Source organism: Oenanthe melanoleuca, chromosome 4, assembly GCF_029582105.1.
Source record: "Oenanthe melanoleuca isolate GR-GAL-2019-014 chromosome 4, OMel1.0, whole genome shotgun sequence".
Classification (NCBI taxonomy): domain Eukaryota; kingdom Metazoa; phylum Chordata; class Aves; order Passeriformes; family Muscicapidae; genus Oenanthe; species Oenanthe melanoleuca.
Window position 1 is genome coordinate 44,242,008 of NC_079337.1, and position 23,308 is coordinate 44,265,315.

Below are 23,308 nucleotides of genomic sequence, written 5' to 3' on the forward strand. Positions count from 1 at the left end.
CCGGCACGTGCGGCGTGTTGTGGCTGTCACCGCCATGGCGGTGCCGGAGGTGCTGCGGCAGCTGAGCCGCCGAGCCTGGGAGCCCGCGCTGACCCGGGCGCAGCGCGCCGCCGTCCTCATGGACGCGGCCTCCACCGAGGCGCTGCACTGGGCCGGCGGGGCGGGCGAGCTGCTGGCGGCCGGGGCGCTGGCTGTCAGCGCGCTGTCCGCCGAAGCGGCGGTGCCGGCGGGGGCGGCCTGCGTCGTGTTCGTGGTGAGCGGGGCGCTGCGGGGCGGCGCGGCGGCCGCGGTGCGCGGCGTGCTGGAGCGGAGCGCCGTGCGGCACTGCGTGCTCGTGTGCGCCGACGAGGCGGAGGGCGGCGGGGCGGCCGAGCTGGAGGAGACCTTGCGGCGGTGGATGGACGAGGGCGGCTGTGCCGAGGTGGTGCTGCGGGGCCCGCCGCTCCTGGCGCCCGTCTCGGCGGAGCTCTGCCTGCTGCCCGCCCTGGCAGCGCTCCTCCCGCCGCTGAGCGGCCCCGGCGGCCCCGGCCCCGCAGAGGTCGGGCTGAGCGCGCTGCCCGCCGAGCTCAGGGCGGCGGTGCGGGCCCTGGTGGGTGACCTCGACTCCCTCTTCACCGCCCTGGGTCTGCGGGAGGAGAGCTTCGCTGTGGGGGCCCTTAGCAGGGTGGTCGCCGCTGAACTGGCAAGCTACGCTCCAGCCAAAAACAGGAGGAGGACAGCTACCAACAAGGCCTCTGTCATCTTCGTGGACAGGACGTTGGACCTCGCTGGTAAGAAGCCCTCAGCTGGTATGGGCTGTCATTCCAGGGAGCCCATACCCACCCCAACGGGAGAGTGTCAGAAAGTGGGAACCCTGGTAACCTGGTGTGACAGAAACTCATATTCTACTTTGCACCGTGCTCCTCCCATCGGTGTATAGCTCCAGTCCCGGGTCCCGGGTGGGATTGCTCTTGAGATCGGGTCTGCTAGAATACACTTGTTCAGTGGTTACTGGGCAGTCATGGTAGAGATCTGGCCTTCTTCTGAAGCTTGGAGAAACATGTCTGGGTTTGAAGCAATAGTTACTGTGAGTTCCACATCATCCTGCTCCAGTAGGAAAATTGGTGTTCCAGAATTCGACTGGTGATGCCCAATGTCCTTCTTTCTGTTTCAAAAAACAGCTATTGCCATGTGGGATATGTATACTGTAGTCTTTTGTCCCAGTGTCAGTTTCATGCTTCCTGGATTAAAAGTCACTGCTCTCAAGCATCCAGATCATCCATTACTCACATTATCCAGTTGTTAGGAAAAGTACCTTACAGGCTGCTTCCATGATCCCAAATGCTGTGCCAATACTCCTAGTGCCAGGTGCATCCTTTCATGCAGAAATAGCTCAAGTGGTTTGGTTAAATGGTGGTCCCTGGTGGTCAGTGACCCCAAAGTCACTTAACCACTCAGTGAACTGGTGCTGCTTTCCAGATTAGGAGAAAAGTTGGCATAACTGAGCTGGTTACTCTCCTGTTCTTCTTGGTTTGTGTTTAATGTGATCTTACATAATAAGCAGTGTGCAGTTTGATTCCACAGGCTAGTGGTTTGAAGAGTAATCCTTGTATTAAGCCACCAGGTGTGCAAACAGTTCTTCATCTGGCCACACTGGGAGAATGTTTAACCCCATGGCCATGATGGCTACTTGCACACCCTTGTATCCCAGTGAATCATAGAAATGAAGAGTAAAGCAGAAGGCTCTGCTGGACATACAAAGGTTTGTTTCTAGCACTTCCATTTTGCTGCAAACTAGAAACCTTAACTCTGCCTGTGTGCTACCTTGAGGTGTGATGGATATAGTCTGCATGTTTCAGACTCAGCCTTACAGATTGCTGTGAAGTATCCACTGTATCTACTTGTCACTCTTATCTTTCTATCTGTCTAAGCAGATACACATCTCTGTGTAACCCTTAGCCATACCTATATGCCTGAAGGTGTTTCTGTACATATGTGTATTGATATAGAAATTACTATATTTGCTATCCCCATCATACATACCTCCTGCTGGCATGCACAAAGTGTGGACCTGGTTCTGCTTGTACTCGATAATTCAGTTCATAATTTTTTGCCACCACATGACATGTAGCAAGTACTTGGCACAGTGTTGCACCCTGCAGCTCATCTATTTCTGAATTTTCTCTGTATTTTTTTCCTCCCATAATTTGCCCATTGCGTATCATTGAACTGCTGTAGGTTTCATAATTGTCAACAATGTGCTAAAGAGCAGCTATGGATCCAGGCAGTTAATGCTGTGTTGAGGTTGGGAAGATTGATCAGAAGACAGAAAGTGGACTTGGATAAGGAGCCTTAAAATGGAATTGTGAGAAGAGTGTTGGTTTGGGGTGGGAACAGGCAAAGGATTTATTTATGCACTCAGATAGTCAGGAAGAATAAAAACAGGAAAAAGAACCAGATGTGGGATGACAGGGAGCTGCCTGACAAGGAGACTCTTGAGGAGGTATGAGGAGAGATAATTGGTACCAGCTTAAACCTGGAAAGGGAAGTGTAGAATCTTCTACTTCAGTAGGAGAAGGTTTTTTGGAGATAACATCAGGCCTGTAGTGAGCAGCATTGGAAGGAAACATCAAAGCTTACTGAATAAGGATGAGAAGTTACAACACTTGTTTGTTTTAGGATTCTATTCTCACTATCCATAAATGAAATTAAGATCCCTGCATGCAACCATTCTTTTGTTACCAACAAATGCCTCCAGAATTCATTGGTAATTTCATCAAATTATTCCTATACTTTGGATGTGATACTCATGCTATCAAATGCAATGCAAACTGAAGGAAGAAAAATCTAGTGCATTTCAGAGAAAAAGCTCTATATGAACCTGAAATTGGTGCCACACAATGTGATTTGTTTTGTTGGTTTGCTAAAAATTGTACAGTAAAAAATACACAGGGGAAGTAGGGTGTGTGATTAGTGAGTTCCTGGCTGCTATTAAAGAATTGGTTGGTTGACTTTGCAAATTGTATCAGCTATAACTTGTATCAAATGTCACCTATTTCAGTTTGTAAATTACAATGCAAAGAAAAAGTGAAATTAGAACAGCATGATGCATAAGCGTTCTTGTATCCTGAAAGCTGGATGTTAGCCTGGCACCAAAACTCCAATTTTGGCAGTGGTCAGATAACTTCTGGTCACACAAATGCTCAATCTGTCTGTACTAGGCAACATTCAAAACCATCACCTGTGCCTTGAACACTGTTGCTCATGAGAAGCTGCTGAGCAGTCATTGACTGTCCTCAGAAGTGGTGAGTAGAGAGGATCAAAACTAGTCCCATGCACCCTTCTGAAGTCAGTGCAATTTGAAAGGGACTTCCTGTGATTTCCTGTCCTAGTCTTGTGAAGTTTAACAATGTTTTCAGGCTTAGTTGATTTATGCAGTTGATTGGGCTGACAGTGACTTTTAAAACCTCCAGTAGATGTTTTGTGATTGATTTGATAAGGCATGGCAAAAGCCAGTGGCACCAGTGGACCAGTGAAAACCTCCAAGAATTAACAGCTGTGGGGAAGAGATGGCTCTGGCTGTTCATGGAAGCAGCTTGAGTACTCTGTGTCTTCCCCCTATGCCAAGAAGAAAGGAGGGATGTTAATAATTAATGTGGGTTTATTTGCATTTGAGATGTTTCTTGTTTAGCCAAGTATCTTGTCTTGCATGCAGCAATTCAACTGTTGAAACAGATCTTCTCTGTCTTTGGAAATGATGATACATGTAAGAGCAGATAGCTGCCACACAGACTGACTTACATGGAGTGGGACCATAGCTTGAGAGAACGTTTTCGTGCCTCTCAGTGGTGCTTCAAAAGTTCCTATTTTTCTATGATTAAAGCTAGGGCTACACAACTAAGCTCAGCACTGCTGCCCAGCCCTGTTTTAATAGGCAAGCTGTAGCTTGAGTGGCAGACTACAAATAGCTTCAACTTGTTCCTGACCTAAAGACAGTAAGGTTTCTGGTCCCTCTCTCTTGACTTTATCTGTAGTGTGTGTCACGTTTTTCTGCTTTGACTTGGCTCAGCCCCAGTATTTTTTAAGTTGGTTGTAGAGCCTGTGTTGAGTTCATGAATGGAAAGAAAAGCATGTGTGTTTGAAATCAGGAAAATTGAAGAAAGCATGCCAGCTGGAGTTCAAAGTTTCTCTTGGAATATGGTCAAATTGACATTTCATACTTTATAACTTGGGTTGGTTTAGTTATTTCATGTTTGCTTCACCTGAGCTGCCCTCAGTTCGTATAAAGTGATGATTTTGATTCTGGCATGCCATTGGTAATTTTTTTTTTTTTAATATTAAGTTGGCCTGTCTGGCTAGCTATTTATGCAACTTTATATATAGTCCTTTTAAGCACAGCCCTATTAGCTTATGTAGAAAAGTATAGTATGTGTGTGAGTGTTTATATAAATATTTGCTTGCTTGTTTCAGTAATCATTGCAAATATTATTTAACAACTTCCTTAGGCAAAGAAAAATGTTTCTCATGTCTAAGTGTAAAATCAGTGAATATATAACAGCTGTAAAACTAAATCTAATTTGTGCTTTTTAAATGAATCTTTCTGAAATGTTGTAAGTGCTTTTAAGTTTGCACATTCTAGAAGTCAATTTTACTTTTATAGAAAAATAATTTTGAAAAGCTAAATGTAGTTTTGATGTTAGGAGTACCAGTGTCCTTCTCCCAAAAACATGTGCTTATTTTCTTTTTAATTCCTTGTGTTTGTTTGTTTTTCTAGTTATGCACCTGATAGTTTTTGATTTTTTTTTTTTTTCCATTTTCCTCAGGAGCAGTTGGCCATCATGGTGACAATCTTGCAGAGAAGATTCTTTCTGTGCTTCCGAAACTTCCTGGCCACAAGACTGATGTGATGGTTAACATGGTGGAACTTACAGCACTGCAGACTACAGATGAAACTTGCAGTATTATAGCACCTGGCTGCTTAGCACAACCAAAGTAAACAGTCTTTTCTTCTTTCTTTTTTTTTTTTTTTTAATTTGGATTTGGGATGTTTAAATTGCTTTAGATTACTGTAGCAGAAATCAGTACAAATTAACAACAAGAATTCTCCTTGTGGCATTTCTTTTTCTGCCTAATAGGTCATGCCAACAGATAGATCTCCATGGTGACTTCTTTTTCCCATAAGCCTCTTTATAAAGTTAGCTGGATGCTGAATTTTTGTTAGAGTACTGTTAATTTAAGGTTTTAGCCCTGTTTTCAAACACAGTACCTGTGGAGAAGGATAATAAGGCACAAATTCAGGTATACAGACCGTTTCATGGGGCCTGGATCTTTGCTTAAACAAGAACAATCTAAAAGCAGTAACTTCAAACAATTATGCTTGGCTATGTATAATGTGTAACTAAGACTGTACAAGCAAAGTGCATCAGATTTTTCACTTTAAATTTAGTTGTCCAAACCAAAACTTTGCCGCAGCTTCTGTTACTATGCAAAAACAAGGAAACATACCAGGTGCTGATTTCACTCCACATGAAAAATTTTTCTCAGCAGTGCTCTAGAAATTAAAACAGTGCAAAGGATATTAGAAGTTCTTTCTCTTTTACTATAATGCTCTCCTCATATATTAGAAAATGGTTTTTCAAGATGGGCTATTTAATATAGTTTCTGTTCTTCTCTTTTGACTTGTTTTGTGATTTTTGCACCTGCACTGTATCTTTTTTCCCTTTCCCCTAAAAAGATTACACAGATTTCCACCATTAGCAACATATGGTCTTTATTTTCCTGAGAGCCTCCAGATCCTTTGTCACCTTCCATTTCTCACACATGCTGTAACTGTGTCCAGTTTCTAGGTTTTGTATTGCATACCTCTCTTCTTCCATAGAAGTTGGACAGGAAACATTTCCTCATAGAGGTGGACTCAGTTGTAACTTGCTGCCGGGGTGACTAGCTTAAATAAAATTTGTTCTGGCTTACTTCTCACTGTCTGCTTTCCTGCTGATTACTGAAGAAGAAGTGAGATATCCTTAAAGATCTGTCTGCACAGCAAAATGAAGAGGTCATGGTCTATAGCAGAACTTTGTGGTAACTTTTTGTGCTAATATTGAGTAGCTATTGGAAATAAAGAAAATTCTGTCAGTGGGGACTAAGGGAAAAAAAAGATACTTGCTGCCCTGAGGTTGTTGACCTGTGCTACCACTCTGTTTCTCACATTGATGACATTGAGGAGACTAAACATAGTGCTGGTATGCCTTCCCTTGGCTAAATTATGACTTCAGTCATGTACTTATGTTTTTAGTAACAGCTGACAAGAGTTTTACTATGTTCTAAGGTGGCTAGTGGTTTATATATACATCAAGGTTTGTTTGCTTATTTGCTGGCTAATGGGAAGGTGCCTTCTCTTAACTGTAGTTAATCTTAACATTGCAAAGTCTTTTGCAAAGTCTCATAGGGACACAGCTGGTTAAAGAACAGCAGGATTTGGCTATAAGATGTGTGGCAAGGTTGGATAACAGCAGCTGACACCTGGTACCAAAGCAGTGATGCCATTAACACACTGGTCTATAACAGCATCTCCAAAACACCCTCCCTCTGCAAGCTCATGGTACAGAATCTGTTACACTGGAAATTTTTGGGAACAGATCAGACAAATATTTTAAACAGTCCTAATCTTGCCTTGTAGCACAGCAAATGGAGAAGATGACCTCTGAAAATCTCTCATTATCACAGTTCACAACTGAAGAAGTTGTGGGCCTTAGAAGAGTCTCCAAACTCCAAGTGACCTTGTGATGTTCAACGTGTTTTTCACTTCTTCTCCAACTATATAATCAGGAATAGTTCCTAGTTTAAAATAGGCACTTTCAAACTAGCATGAGACAGTTGATGAAGAGTGCATGAAACTATAACAGTGGCTGAAAGTGGTACTTTCCATTCCATTTCCATTCCATTTCCAACAGGACTATTTTCAGTGTTGGCTTATAAATGCTAACATTAATCTTTTTGCTAGTGTAAAATGGTTGTTTTTCTGAAGTACTGGAACAGATTAAAGATTCCCACCAGTAGGTTTCTGTGTCAATTCCATAAGAAATTTCTTAGGACGCTCTCAATTCCTCATCAGCTTGGTTGTTGCCCTTGGTAGCTGGCTCCAAAGTGTTTCTTATAATTGAAAACTTAAGTCTTCATTTGTATTTGTAAATGATGCATGGCAAGAAGTGGTCCTCTGCTTGTAAATTTTCTGTTTACTCTGGTGAGTGAAAGTGCCAGCCCTTTCCCCAGAGAGAGGACCAGCAACTTCAGTTACACCCAAATGAAATGTGTGGGGGCTTTTTCACATTAAATTTTGTGATCAGACTGTGGCATTTCAGACTCGCATATTCAGAATACTTTTTAAATGTTTTCATTGTTTTCTCTCAAGTAATATTTGAGCATGCTGTAGTGAGGGGAGAGAGAGAGAGTCTGGTCCTCACATTACAGCTTGCTATATTTAACTTCTCTTATGGCATGCCACTCCAGCAGAAACATCTGGGCTCAGTTACAGAGTTAACAAACAGAATTAATGAATAATTTATGGTTGGTGTGGTGAAATAAAGCAGGGTTCTTTTCTCAAATCTAAGGAAATAATGGGCTTCTTTAAAGATTTAGATGAAAATGTAAATGCCATATGCTGCTTGAATTATTGTACTTTGAAGGTGCTCTCTTTGTGAGGAAGGGAATTTCTTAAAAAAAACCCTGAACTATTCTACACTTCTTGATTTTTTTGGTCTTATTAGCCTCAGAAATCTCACGGAGTAATTGTTTGTCCTGCTGTAGTCACTGATGTGTTGGTGTTCCGCTGTGGATGATAGTAGAGTTATGCTCTTTCAGAATTGTGTAAAAATATTTTATTCATTTTTATAGACAGATGGATGTACCTAACAGAAGGGAAACAGTTCATAAATATTTAGTTAAAGACATCTACTTATGATCAGAACTGCTGGTGTCTGATTCAGAAAAGTAGTAACCACCCTGTCCTTTCAAACAAATGATGCATCATAGAAGTGAAATTGTAGTGAAAGCTTAGTGGTAGGGGTGATTTGAAAAAATTGATTACAGTTCTCTTGCTGGTCTTTGTATTTTGATAACCCATAGACTGTTTTTGGAGGAATTCTTCCAAATTTCAGCTTCTAATTTTAAGCAGGCATGTAGTGGCTTCTGTATGTTATCTGTTTGGATTAATGTCAAGCTCTGTGTGTTTGAGGGCAATCCTGTACATTTGATAACATTTTGGCCACATTGTTTCTTAAAGCACTCATCTCGTGTTTTTAAGATTTTTTTTTCTTTTTGGTATGTTGAAGCATCTTGCTGTCAGTAATTAGTTTATTTTGATGGAGGTTTTTCTGCCTCTTGTGATCTGGGAGCTGAGGTGCATGAAGCCTCCATGGCTCCCTAAAACCCCAAATGAGGGTTCAGGTGCCTGAACCATGGTCACAGTCCTCTGGTGTGTGAGAAGTAAAGATTTATATGACACCGTGGGCTACTGAAGGAATATCTATGTTTACTCTTTTTCAATGTCCTTTTTTTATTATGCAGGAACACTTCTGATGTGCTCTTCTATTTTGCTGAATGGACTGAATATTTAATTTGCTTACGCACATTTCAAGAACTCGCTGAATAGAGGTTTCTTGCCTGTTTTTCCACTCTTGCTTCCTTTCTCCAATGTTTGAAGTTTGCAGGTTTCTTAGAATTCAGAATGATGTTAAAATCTTTTTTAAAATCCAGGTTTTTATTTAAAATATTTATGTATTTAATGCAATCTACAAAGAACCATTGGACTCTTACAACAAGCATTTTTCCATAAAAATGAAATACTTTAGTGTAACACAGTTCATGTTTGGGCTGCTATGCCTAAAACAATTCAATAAGTAATATAGCTGAGGTGTCTGAGCACTTTAGACAGAGCAGGTGGAGCCTCTAAATCATCTGTAACTGGGGGGAGAAATAACAAGTTGAGAAAGAAGTGACCATGTTGATGGGTATGATGTAGAAAGCATTTTTGTGCAGGCCAGATGTTTGAATCACAGCACCCACAAGCATCTTTCTTCAGGCCTTGTATAAGGAGTGAAAAGATTTGCTGGGGGAATGGGTTAAAAATGAGGACATTCCTGGAGATGAAATGATAAAATTTCAATGTCTCATGTTAGTGGCAGTTGAAAATACGTACTTTTCCCGATTATTCTTGGTTCTGAAGTTGTTATTCACATTTTGGACTTACTAGTACTTTTTACAAATGATACAATTTGGATGGAGAGGAAAGCCCTGCTCCAGCTTCACCTTTGCATTTGGGCGTGATGTGATGATTCAATGCTCCTCTGGTACTGGTGGGACTTGGACAACCCTGAACATAAAGGAAGACCATGAGGTGAGGGGACTTGTATTCCAGTCCTGGTTCTGCTTTCAGCTTGCAGCATGATCTCAGATGGGTCATTTAATTCCTTGCTGCCTCTGATTCCTCTTGTAGTCCTTGTCCAAGGAACTTGTTTTCTAAACCAGTAAAACAAGGAGTTTCTTAGGATACAAGTTTGCATACTGAAGGAAGAAAAATCCTAGGGGTTCTGATCTCTGGGGGTGTAAGTAACTGCAGATGAGTACAAGGGGAGTTAAGGTGTAAGAACTGTTGAACACAGGATCTGCATTTGTGCTTTCTTTGGTACTGTGTCTTTTCCACTCCTACTCCACTCCTCTACTTTATTGCCCTGGGGAGGGGAGACAGTTTTGAGTTGTATTCACCTGGCCCCCCTTTCCTGGGAACTGATGGAACAGCAGTTCCAGTGATCTTTGTATAACACACACTGCAGTATTCTTTGAACTGTCACATGTATGATGTCAATTTTAAATGAAAGATTTTTTTGTGTGTGTATGGCAAAGAAAAGGGCAACATGAAGTAAAACTGAAGAGTAAAGTCTCCCTTTAATCTGGGAAATAAACTTTTTTTTGAATCGGTGATTTTATTCTCTTGGAGGTTTGGTTTTTTTTGGTTTGGTTTGGTTTTTTTTTTGGTTTTTTTTTTTTTGGTTTTTTAATCTGGAAACAAGCATCTGAGGGATATTGGTGTTTTGGTTTTTTTAAAGCACTATGTATCTTGGATCTTTTTGGTATTTTCAGTCTTCTAAAAATATTTCCTTTATGTCAGCTGTAGATATTAATTAGGAAAAAAGCCACAACTTTTTTTTTTTTTTTTGCGTGCATATGTTTTTAGAAGCTTATAATGAGAAGGTAATTTCGGACAGTGTTATTCTTGAATGAGCTGGAAATTTATGGCATAAATTAGAGTAATTTTCCTTTCTGGAATGTTAATATTAAAGAGGAAACATTACTATTGCAGTAAGAAAATCCAGATGTCGTGACTTCATATCCGCTGCGAGTCTTGCACAGGAGGAAGGGTAACCCAAAACAAACGATGGCAAAGGTCTTTTAGATGGGGAGAGAGACAGCTTTGTGCTAATAGCTGCTTTTGTATCTGTATCTGCACCCGGTCTGATGGTGCTCCCTGGCCATCCCTGCTGCTGGGGTTTTCCTCCTGCTTTTCTGCTGCTAGACACTTCCCCCTGGTGGAAGCTGCACGCTCCTGCTCTCCCGGGACCTGGCCTCCTGTCTCTGCTGCGTGCTCTGCTGAACTCTGCTCCTAAAGATTGTTTGAAACCTAAACTCAACACCCCCAAGACAAAAAAAAAATATCCCAAACCAACCCATAAGAAGCTGCCACCCGTGCTACAGCTGTTTCCTATCTGCCTTTCTGAACAAAGTGAGCAGCACTTTCGGGAGACAAGTAAGTTTTAACAGCAGAATTTATGAAAAGCAGCCATCCCATTGCATTAAATAAAACTCTGAAACTTTCTGTCACCAATGACAGCTGAAATTACAGCCTGGCCCTGTGCTTCCAGGACTCCTGTTGTGCCACTTAGGTCCATTTTCAGGGAGATGAACTGTGCTTCAGAGGGATTTTATATTGGTACCTTTTGCCTTTTCAGCAGTCCAGCCATGAGATGCTTCACAGAATGGTGGATTGGGCAGTAGGAGTGCCCCAAAACAGCAGTCCTTCTTCTCCTCCCCTGTGTTCCTGGACTGGCAGCCTTCCTGATCACTACTTTGTTGTGCTCATACAGGCTTAGAGCGCAGTCCTGAATCGAGGCCTATTTAGAGTTTCCTCATTGTTTGAAATTTCTCAGGGCATCTTCTTGTTGGAAATAAGAGCCCTGGCTGGATCACCTTCTGGGGTTTGTCAGTCAAGACAAGCTTTCCAGGAGATGCTTTCTGCTCAGTCTCAAACCAGCCTGAATCAAATGAACATAATTGACTGTTGTCACAGGATGAGATGAACAAGCTGATAAGATTTATTATATTTTACAATAAATGTGTATATTTGTCTTGATCCTTTCAACATGGGACCTCCTTGAAATGGAAAAAATGAAGGGGTGAGAGGGCTGTGCTGAGAGTGGAAAATTCTGGAAAGAGGTCAAGACCTCCAGCTTGCCTGTGCTGTGTAACACAGGGCATTGCTAGAAGACCTTGCTGTCACTCTGCAAAACCCCAGTTTGCTGCAGTGGTGTGTCTGTTGAGGTAAGCAGCTGAGGAATCTCACCAGGGTTCTTTGTCCGAGCATCCTCCTGCCTAATAGGTGCCACATTTTTGTCAATTGTCTGTTGTGACAGGGCTCAGAAGCCTTAGAAGTTGTCTCCTAGATAAGAGGAAGTTTGAAGCTTATTTTCCTTGAGATAAAGAATGAATTGGGCTGACAGGCTCTTGGCATCAGCTGCATGGCTCTTCCTTATCTATGCGTCTCAGTCCACCAAAAGGACTTCTGAGGGCTGTGGGAAGCTGGGCTGCTCAAGAGTTCATTCTTGTACTTTGAGAATCTCTAACTGCCTTCTTTGTCTAGGCTATCCAGGCTTAGTAATGCAAGTGTTGAGATGGAATTCAGACTGTTTTTCCTGGGCCCTCTAACACTATGATAGCATAATACAAGGATCAAGAAGTTTGAGATACTCTTGCATGTGGAATCAGGTTGTGAAAATGTCAAAATCAGAACCTTCGAGCTTAAATTTTTTGAAGACCTTAGTAGTTCTGAAGAAGAAAGGCTCCCTGTATTTATATTATTCTCCATATTCTCTCTCTCTGAGTTCTGCAATTAAGTCCTGAGTTTTTGGCTTTCCTTTGTCCATGGAAAAATACAATAAATTTGAATCTTACCCTGAAGTAGTTCGGCCATCAACGTGTCTGAGTACTTGAATCTTCACCTGGTTGTCAGAGTAAGGTAGCTTATATGCCTATAAGGAAATTCAGTGAGAGCAACCCCTCAGTTGATCTTCTAGCTGTCTCCTTGTTACCACTGTGTTCTGTTCTGCAGACTTATTCCTTGCAAAATATAAAGAAGGACAAGTCTCTTTCTGATGGCCTATCAGAAAGAGTAAGTACTGTCTGCAGTCAGGACAGAAAGGAAAGATCTTTGTGTTGCTTAGAGGCAATGATTTTTTGTCTCTTAGTAGCATTTGTTTTAAAACTGACATCACATTTTTGTTCCCTTAATGTTTTTGTGAATATTGTGAACTTATTTTTTCCCCTGTGTAAGTTTGCAAAGTACTTTTCTCTTGATGTGGCCACAGTGCATTTTCCTGCAGATGTGTTCAGGGTTTAATAGTAGCATAAAGACTGTGTCTGTTTAACTAGACTTTATGGTTCTCTAAAGTGAGCTCTGATCTTTCTTGTGTTACAGTACAATCTCCTGGAGACTGTTGCTTTGGCTGATGTTGTGAGATTTTTCTAAGACTAGCTCTTACTCTGCTTGGCCATCTGCCTTCAAGTTTGCCTCCTGAATGACCTCAACAGTGAGGTTTTAAAATGCAGTGATATGCCTTGGCCTTATTACATACTGCAGAATTACTAATTTGCTGTTCAGCCATAGTGCCAGAGCAGAGTGACTGAGTGACCTGGGGGGTGTTTTCGTTTATCATTCTTATGCTGTAAAGCAAGTCTGCTCTATCTTACAACAGAGAGAAATGTGCTGTAATAGACTGATGAGAAGAACAAATGATAACTGCTCATTTGGATGACGAAGTATGTTTGGGAAGGAAACAGTATTATCTGTTGGCAACAGATCTGATTGCAAGTTTTGACTATATGATTTGGGTTATTTTATGATTCCAGACTTAATATGAACCAGGAATCAAAGTTTACACAGGCTTAAATTTATGTGAAGTCAGCTATTTACCTGTCAGAACTTGAAGATACTTTTACTTTGAAAAGTAGATGGAATGTTGCACAGAGAAATACTGTTTTTAGATAGATAAATACATACTCAAGTATTGATTTTAATTTAATTGAGCCAAGAATCCAACATTCCTTTCTGCTATTTAGCATTGGTAAATAATATTTAGCATGGCTTCTGTTATTTAGATGTCAAATCTGTGGAATCTAATTCATTATACCTACCTCTAATGTTTACATGTGTGTGTGCGTGTGTGTGTGTGTGTGTGTGTGTGTGTTCTTTTTCTACACTGTTCTAGTTAGGGGATGCTGAAATGAGTATTGCTACTTTATAACTGTTCAGTTTCAAAAGTGGTTGTGAATATTGACCAAGGCAAGCCAGTTCTTATGCTTTGAGTTGCAACCCCCAAGCAGTCCTTCTGCAGGCTCGGGGTGACTGTGCCCCACCAAGTACCACTTAGTTTCTGTAGGTTGTGAGTATATTTTTTTAAATAATCTTCAGCTGGAAAAGATTCTAACCTATGTGGGAGAAAAAAAGTTTTATGACCTTGCCTAATTATCTGCACAATTCTACTACTTATTTGAATAAGTAACAAGAAAAAGAAATCCATATCAGGTCGTTTTCACTAATTGGAAACAGCCACAGAACACACGCTGAATGTGTACACTGCATGTGGCTGCTTAAGCTCCAGTCACCCCTTAAAAAAAAGTAAAGAAACAGAAAAAGCTGCAGTTCTTATTGGTGATGGGAATGGGCCATGGCTTCAGACCATCTTTGACTGGTCAGAAAATGCCATCAGTGGGACACTTGATTTGGTGGTAAGGACGACATGTGGAGGAGGAGGAGGTAATTAAACTGCACCAAAAACACTGATTATAGAAGCCTGTTTTAGGAGGAGGATGCAGAGTTAATATTGAATGACTACAAAAAGCGACCAAAAATCCAGAGATTTTGGATTAGGGCAAAATTCTGCTCTCATCACTCATCCTGTGGCAGGCAGCAGTGTATCAGGAAGGGGTTGTGAGAAGATACCCAGAGCACAAGGTACATATATGCAATGTGAACAGAATTCCTTATCTGTTTCTCATGACAGATCAACCAGGGTATGGAGATGGTTATAAAAAATGAAAGCCTGAGGCTGGAGCTTTATTCTTTCTGAATAGCTGTCAGTTTGGTTTTGAAGGCTAGAATTGTCCATATTAGGTTTGCATGAGATCTGAGGAAGCTGGGACTCTAGGTTTGCATTGAAACTATGACAAATATGCTACTTTGAAGTAAGAGAGGGGAATAATGAAGATAGGCAGGACCCAGCCCTCAAGTTGATCTGAGTTTCACCAACGCAAGAATCTGGCAAAGCAAAGAATCTGGCCCTACATGTTCAAACATTCATCTTTAAGATGTAAAGACTGCTTCAGATTTTCATTTTTATTTTTTTTACAATTTATTTTGGATCTCAAAGTATCTACTTGAATACTCATAAAAAGTGTATCTTTGGCTCTTTTAACTAGTCATACCATAAAGCTTATAAAGCAGTGATTTTTGTGGTAACTGAGCCATCTATGCAAAGAGTTATTTTTCCATCTGTGATGACGATGTATTTTTGTACATTAAGCCTTCAAAATGGTTTAGTCAAGAGATTGCATTGATGACTCCAGGCTTTAGGCAAGCAAATGAGGGAGGGAGGTCAAAGGAGACTACCAAAAATTTGCCTTGTAAATCAAAAACATTGAGGAGAAGGAATTCCTGGCATTCCATGGTACCTAGGTTTATTTTCTTACATTTCTCTAATAAGAAAAACACACGTCAGATGTGTTCTTGGTGAATGTTTTCACTTGTCTCATCTGTCTCTGCTGCCAAATAGGACCCAAAATACATTGGTTTTACATGCCCTGAGGACATCTACTGGATAGCTAAGCAGCGCATCTGTAAAAGTGGACTTGGCACTCCAGTGCAATCCCTAAATGTAGATTCAATTGTCAGCACCTCATTACTAACTGCTCTTTCCCTGGAATAATTTTTATTAAAATAACCTTATGCAATAGCTTTAAAACGCAGAGCAGAATGCTCTAAAGTAACCTATTGTGTTACATGTAATATTCTCCAGCAATATGTTTGTTGTAAGGATCAGACTTCATATTTAGTATAATTCATTGCTTTGTCCAAAACTGAAATTAAAATTCCTGACTAGTAACTCTTTAATATACACACTTTGAAAAGATGCTTGCCAAGAATTTTGCTCTACCTTGTCGTGCACAAAATCCTACTCAGAAGCTTTCAATTAACTTGATTCATGCAGTAACTCAGTTTGGCATTCTGCATAAGCTGTCCTGCAGCTTGTAGGAGTGAAACAGTTTGTTGAAACATTTTGTTGGACTAAAAAGCAGCCAGTTAAAACTCAGTCAGGGTTAAGTGATGGTTACGAGTAGAAAGTTTTAAGAAATTATTTGTATGCACTTTTTTTCCTTCACCCCTTCAGAGTTTGGCCACTGTTAGAGGAGCAAGAATGAATTTTGGGGTAATGCTGGAATGATGGCCTGTTTTGTTACAGTAGGCAAGAGCATTAAGAGGCCTGTGATATGTCTAGGAGGCCTTTCAGCATTAATCCTTCCCTTTACCTTGTGAGGTAGTATATATCCAGATCTGCTAATTGCAAAAAAGGGTGGATTGGGTCACAATAAGCAATTCTACTTCTGATGAAAAGAATTTCACTTTTCAGTAATTTTTTCATTTGTCTTGAAGGAAGCAAACTGGCCTCAGTGTTCATCTGGATGTCAGTTGTTTTGTTTCTGGCAGTCCTCCAACTGCTGTGGTGTACTTGGTTGTTTATTTGGACCAGTCTGCATTTAATTGTTGCTCTGGGTTCTAAAGATCAGGTGTCACTTCAGATTTTGAATGGTGGTGGGCAGCTAGAATAACCTTTTTAGTTTAGTATTTTTGCTGGGTTTTTGTTTGTTTGGCTTTTAACTCTACTTGACAATGAATCCATGCTCTTCCAGGCTATGCATTTTACCTTTCTATTCTTTCTACAGGAGCCCCTTTTGAGAAATCTCTGAAGACTTCCAAGGAATGTGTTATGACTGTAGGGATGGGGGTGAAAGAGAAGAATAGGAAGGAGCACTCCTAGACCTGGTCCCACACTGAGTCAATACAGAGAAGCTTAGTTCTGAATACCTGTCAAGAAGTGACAACACTACCATATATTTGGTTGGAACTGAAACTTGCTTTTCCAAGTTCAAGTATGATGCATCCTTTTCCACAGAGTGCCTCAGTATCACCATAATTGTTTAAGATCCCCTTTAGTACTACTTAATAATAGAAAAGTTTTAGAGTTGCTATATGTTGTGTTGCCTGTAATAAAGGCTCTTCTGCAGAGATGAGTGCTGTGAAGCTGTTGCAGAAGGGAGGGAACCTTACCAGCTGGTTAATAGATAAAAATTCTAACAGTATCTATTATGTATTTTTAAATAACATAATTTTTAAAAGAAATAGCTAGGGGTTAGAGGAAAGATAGAGGTAAAATTGTTCTGAGGTGTCCTGACCACATCTTAGAGCTGGGAGACTTTGCCCAGTGTATAGTTAATCTGCTTTCCTCTTTGCACAGAACATGTTCAAAATCATGTCTGCATACAAGATGGAGCTTAGTGGGATTTAATACTTCAAGGATTAGTAAAACCTACAGATCAGTTGGCGTCTGTCAAAACCAGCCCTACTTTCCTGAGATGCATCTTTGTTCTCCATTACCTTCGAAGTAAACTGTTAGCTCCCTCTGCTTCAGCTGTCAGCAAATAAGGTTAAAATGATCCAGCCTTGTGTTTGTTAAGTGCACTTGCTGTAGATCAAAAAGAATAAGCCTTAAAAAAAGATTAATAAGATCCCTCTTTTCTTGATATACTTTCAGTAAAATTTTTGAGATAATCCAACTTTTAAAAGGGGCACACTGAAATTCATATATTTTAAGACATTCAGAGGCATTTGGTTGCAGGATAATAATCATGCAAGATTATAGACTTCAGACATTCTTGAAGTTCATTCAATAAGTTACTGTCATAAAAGGACTTCAGGCGAGCATGCTGATCTGTTTCTTGTTGATACAATTGCCAGGCATGGCTTCTGTTTCAGGCTGTTTGTGTGACTAATGCTTCCCTTCCACTCATGCTTCAGCCTGGTGAGCAGCAGCAACCCTGTATGGCTTCCTTTCCCTACGCTCCTTCCCAAACGTGCCTTTGTTTCCTCAAGACTTGCCTCAGGGTAACATCTTCCAGAATAAGCATGATGACAAAAAAGGTTGCAATTTGCACAGTAGTCATTAAGTGGTATGGAACATCACTGGCATTTGGTTTTGTAGAATGTGAGTAGAGCTGGCTTTAGAAATTTATTTAGGTCGAACCTGCTCCTTCACCAGCCATTTCATGCTGCTGCTGTTGCTTCTTCCAACAGTTCACCAGAGCAGCCTTACTTGTTCAGAGAAATTTTCTTTCTACCTGAACATTTGATAGCTGATGCAGAAATTATCTTGTAGCAGTATATCAGCTGCCATATGAAGCTGGAAAGCTAATTCCAATGTGTGTGTGTGACAGTGTTATATTTAAATCAGAATTTTCCATAGGGAGCTTTGGTGCACCAGTCAGTAACCTAAATTCAGTAATTTTGTAATTTGCAGGCAGCAGGGCTTTGTGGAATTAAGCACTAGTTCTCCTTTTCACAGAGTAGTTGGGGAAGATGAAGAGTCCTGATCCCAGCAGTTTCTCCTTGCAGTATCAGCCTCTTCAGTTTAGTCAGTTTATTTTACAGATTTGGTGTACTGTGTTTGGATGCCACAGCACGTGTAGGGCACGACAATTTATATCTGTATTTTCTTCTAATGTCACAAATAGAGATGATCTGGTTCATCTGCATGTATAGCTTTGTTAGTGTTGGCATGTGTCATTTCCAGAAGGATAGCTATGAGGGGAAAGGTAGTCCAGGTATTGCAGAGATTTTGCTTGATGTTTAGTCCACAAAGAGCTCCCTCTTCATCTTGAGAGGTGTTGTATTTGTAAAGCTTTTGTGTGTTCTCAGTGCTGCTGGTCACAAGCTTATACATGTAACATAACACGTCACTGCTGTAGCTTAACAACAGTCAATGCAGACTTAGGTTAGAGGGTTCATGTTGCCTGTGACAGTGATAAGATATTTATACAATATTACAGTTTTGGGTGCATATTTTTATTCCATCTCTAGACTGTTTGATAATTATTTTTCTACTCATTTCATTCTGATTGCGTAGCATTTTCTAGAAAGGCAGTGTTAGTTAATTTTAAAATTACTAACTAAAAGGAATTTTTAGTCATTCTGTGAATCCTCCAAATTAAACTCTGACTTAATATGGAGTTTATTTTCCTATCTTTTCTACTACTAAAGGAAAAAAAATTTATAAGTGTAGTTTAAGGAAACTGCCTTAATGATTCACAATATATAATCTAGTTGAATATTCCATGTTTCACCTTTTGTTGACCTTCAGGTTTACAGGTTCAAGTGGATATTAATGATCTTGGGAATAGTTAGAATAAACAGAACTCAAAAAGGACAAGAATCCATAGCTCCCCAGGCTGTTTGTTGGACTGTGGAGTTTTGTTTTTTAATACAGAAAAGTGCTGTATTGGCCATCTCTAATCAGCTGAAACATTGTGGAGATGCTGTCTGGCTAGAGGATTATTGTGACCAAATAATTTGATATATTTATATAAAATTCTACATTAAAAAAAGCTGTAGATATTTGATAAGAATTTTTTCACTGAGTGTTCTAATATTAAGCTGAAACAGAAATTCTGTATTACTAGTCTGTATAAATGGAATAGAATAAGAGGATTTCTTAATCAATTTTCAGGTAATCTGTGCATGCATGCATTTGTGCTGACTTGTGTTATGGTGAAATATAGTGTAGGGATTCTTTTTCTACTATCTTGGTTTAATGCACACTGTGTCATTGGTTTACACTGTATACTGTTTACACAGTAATTCTTTGATATTGGAAGCAACAGTGAGTGGAGTTGCATTACTTTTTAATAACATCATTCATGCACAGCTGCATTGTCTCATGTATGTGGTTATTAGCAAGTAAAGTTGTTTTGTGTCATAGATGCTAAAGTGTGTATGTTAAAATTTTGGCTTTCTAAAGCCAAAACACTTATTGTATGTGTATCACAGTGTATATATATATATTTACAAGTATGTCTATATTTAGATCCACATGAAACAAGACTGTGATTAAAATGCTTGTCCTTACAAGTTTACATGATGCTTGGATCGAGGAAATGTTTGATAAAACTGAAGATGGTGGGTTTGGCAAGAGATGAACATGTTTCAGATGGTGGTTGACCACACTCATCAGACTTGTGTACATATTTTAATTTATAAGTATGGCCATCTGTAAAGTAGATATATGAATGAGCCAAATAGAATTAAGTTTCTCTTTTTTTTTTTTTTTTTTTTTTTTTTTTTTTTTTTTTTTTTTTTTTATTTAAGGAAGAAGAGGGGATATGTAGAATGCTGTGTTATCATTTACTTTTGTTGGGAGGTTTTGTTTCCCTTCTTTTTAATAAATTCCTGATGTGAACTGAATCCTTGCCAACCTTTTAATAATTATTTATTAAATTTTATTGTAATTCAGTTCACCTGTGGGACCAAAAATATGTCAAATGTTAAGAGTCTTTTACTTTCCATTATCTATAAAGGAAGGAAAAGGAAATCATCCCAAAACAAAGAGCTGTAGGTAAACAGAGAAATTCTGTGACGTTTTGGGGTTGCTGTGTTGGTTGTGTTTAGAAGTACCTCCTGAAATGTTTACTTTTAAGTTCTCCCATGCTCTGCTGATAACAGGGAGCATATTTCTTCCTGGTTTGGAGTATAGTGGTCATGGTTTTCTTGGAACATAGTAGTTTATAGTTTGTACAAAACTGCAATTTTGCAACTTTAAATTACTATGATGTTTAAAAATTTGGTTTGATATTGTTTTCACATTTTTTGTCTGTCTGAAATAAACTTGATTTTTTGTGTTCTCAACATGTTTTAGACTTTCCAATCATGTTTGTGCAAATCATGTCCCATACTTCCATATGCTCCTTTCTCTCAGGATGTTCAATAACAAATTCAAAGAACACTTTCCTGTTACTGTTGGTCTTAGTCACTGGTTGTCTCTTGTGAATCTTATTTTCTCTTCTAATGGTAAGCAATAATCTGTTTTATCATCTCATGTCTGAAAATGATTGCAAAATTCAAGTTTACTTGACTGGCATTGCCCTGAAGTGTCAGTATCTGTATCTGTCAGTATCTCTGCCTTTATGAAGCTAAATATCATGGTTTGAATATAATGTACAGTAAGTGTTCCTTGTCTTACTGCTGTGTTTTAACCAACTTTCCCTGGTGCACTCCATAGCATACCCTTCTTTTGTGAGCCAGAGCTTTCAAAGAGTAACCCTTGTGCTCTGCCTGTTGGGGTTTTCTATGGCCATGTTGAGTCAGCTGTAGACAAAACCAGTAATGAAGGAAAACGTGGGCTGTATCCTGTGGAACTGCCTGGCAGCACCTCCCAGATGTTAAGCAGTAGGCAAAGGAAGTTCTTTGTGGCTGGTTTGGTTTGCAAAGTGATTCTACATACAGGGTCAGTATTACTGGCACAAGGAGACCCATGCCAAAGTAAAAACAGGGGAGGAGGCAAAATATTAAGGAAATGTTGATTTCTAGTGGTGAATCATGCTGTTTTGTGAATGAATTTACTGTATTAGTCCAGTGAATACTGCACTTCCTTTGTATGTATACCTGAATATTGAACAGCATACAGGGAACTGACAAACTCCTGTCGCTTCTCGCCTTTTTATTACCACAGATGTTTCAGGTAGTCCAGAGGTGAATCCATTGCAAAACTGGTGACTGATAAGCAGCTTCCAGCTTTGCTCCAAGCTCCTTCAGCCTTGGTGGCTGCAAGCTGATTTGCACCACTTTAAACATTATTTCAGAGCTGCTCTGAATAATAAAAAATTCCTGGCAGCTTCTTTTTTGTATGTCTGTTGTTTAAAATAAGTGCTTTAAAATAAATTGGTGACAAAAGGCTCTTCAACATTTAGTTTTATTGTAATGATTTTTGTCTATATTTTTAAAATTAGATTATATTTTTTACTTAAAAAATTATGGTGCTTTTGCCTTGCAGAAAACTAATTACTGTATAATTTGATAATGAAGTTCCCTTCCATCTAGTAAGTAATAACTTGGTCATACAGAACTATGTTCTGAAGTATTTTAACAGTATAGAAACTTATATACAAGGAATACTACTAGTTTGGACATAGTAAATAGCAAAGTATATCACATATGCAAGGCCTCTAGTTTTCTTTTGGGGGAAGCTCAATAGTTTGGCGAACTAACAATATAGAAAATTAACTTATGTGACCCTTTCTGTTGTAGGACATGATTTATTTTTTGCTTAAATATCTGATGAAGCACTGATTATTTTCTGAACTTTGCAGTGCACTTTAATTGACAGATTAATTTCTCATAGCTTCTTTCATCTATTTTTCTAGTGATATTATTTCTTAAAAATCCCTGTTTGCAGCATGGCAAAATGCAAATCTCAAAACCTTGTGTTGTTGAGGCAGAAAAGTTGGTGTTTTAACAGCACTCTGTGTAACCTTTAGTGAACCAATTGTTTTATCAATCAAATTATGCTAGTATGAGTTAATTAATTAACTTGATCTTGATGTGACACAGCCTTCCTGGAGTATACACAGAAAGAAGGGAGCGGGAAGAAGGGTCTATATAAACACCATATGCAAAGGCTGAAGCTATCAGCCTGCCATTAGCCCTTTATCTAAGAGGCCCTTGGCATATAAATCAAACAATAACCTCTCTGTTTTGACTCAGTGCCAAAGTATACAGCCACAGTTGAGTCTAGGACAGATTACATCCACCGAGTGGCTTGAGGGCTTGAAGTGAAACTGGGAAATAACCATTAAATTATTCAGGAACATATTTATGTTCCTTAATATTGGCTGTTGGACACTTTTTTTTTGTACTATTTGCGTCGTGTTCTTATCATAAAAACCAATACATCTTAGTGGGCATGTGAGAATAATGTTCTAAGTTGAAGGGCTGCAAAGAGTTTATGTTTTAAAAGGTTTTTTGTCTTATGCCATGATGCAAAATGTTTACAAATCCATGGCAGAGGTGGTAATTTTCATGCTCCTGCAGTTTTCTGCAAGCACAATACCAAGATGACATTAGCTTTTTGTATGATTTTTTCCTGATGTTAGGATGGATTGGAAAATAGTTCCAGTTTCTACTGTCTGAAATGCATTTAATTAGACTGAGCAGATCTGCCAACTGTACAAAATGTTCAACAGCACAATGACAGCCCACTGCTAGGAACCACTTTAAAACTTAATGTTATTTTGCCTTCTTAGAAATAATGGTGGTCCCTTCTGGGGATGTGCAACTTACATTTATTTGAAAACAAAAGTTCTGTGGATTTTGTATCTCTCTCTGAGTAAAGTATTGCTGAATCTTTAGCTGGACACACATTGGCTTAGCCCATCATTCTTGCCATGTGCTCAAACTGCAGCCAGGTTAGAGACGGAGCTCCTGGAAATACTGATAGCTGTTTCTGTATGTAAAATTTTACATAAATTGTGCTGAAGCTGTTTGGTCACTTTCAGAAGGGTGAAATGAAGAGCAGCTTCATTCTCTGAGCCCAGCTGTGTTCTGGGAACATGGCAGTGTGGAGCTCTTCTCATCCATCCACCTGGTATTCCCCACATGTCGCTTGTGGCATGGAGGTGCTCCTGTTTCATGGAGGCTATTTCAGATGTTGGTTGTTTCCAGTGGGGGCTGCTCTGTGTGAGATGCAGTCTGGGACTTGGCTGTCCCCACCACAGTTGTCAGGCTGGTGCTTGTCCCCAGGAATCCAGAGTACATCCAGTGTAGCCTTGGCACAGCCTCCATTGTCTCCAAAAGAGCAGGGCAATTGGAGAAGGGAGGCTGACTCTTGATTCGTGGCCCTGTGCTCCAGGCTCAGAGCCAAATCATTGCATTTTATCACAGGCTTGTGCTTCTCTTTGGTTTATC

At 39.8% G+C, this 23,308-nt stretch overlaps 1 protein-coding gene across 1 annotated transcript in view; it reads left to right on the plus strand.

Annotated features, from left to right (window-relative positions):
* SCFD2 (sec1 family domain containing 2) overlaps nucleotides 1-23,308 on the plus strand; it is a 186,540-nt gene continuing 163,232 nt past the window's right edge. Inside the window, exons 1-2 of the mRNA XM_056490506.1 lie at nucleotides 1-770; nucleotides 4,803-4,971. Coding sequence (XP_056346481.1) covers nucleotides 35-770; nucleotides 4,803-4,971 — 905 coding nt within the window. The 5' untranslated portion in view covers nucleotides 1-34. The remainder of the gene's footprint in view (nucleotides 771-4,802; nucleotides 4,972-23,308) is intronic.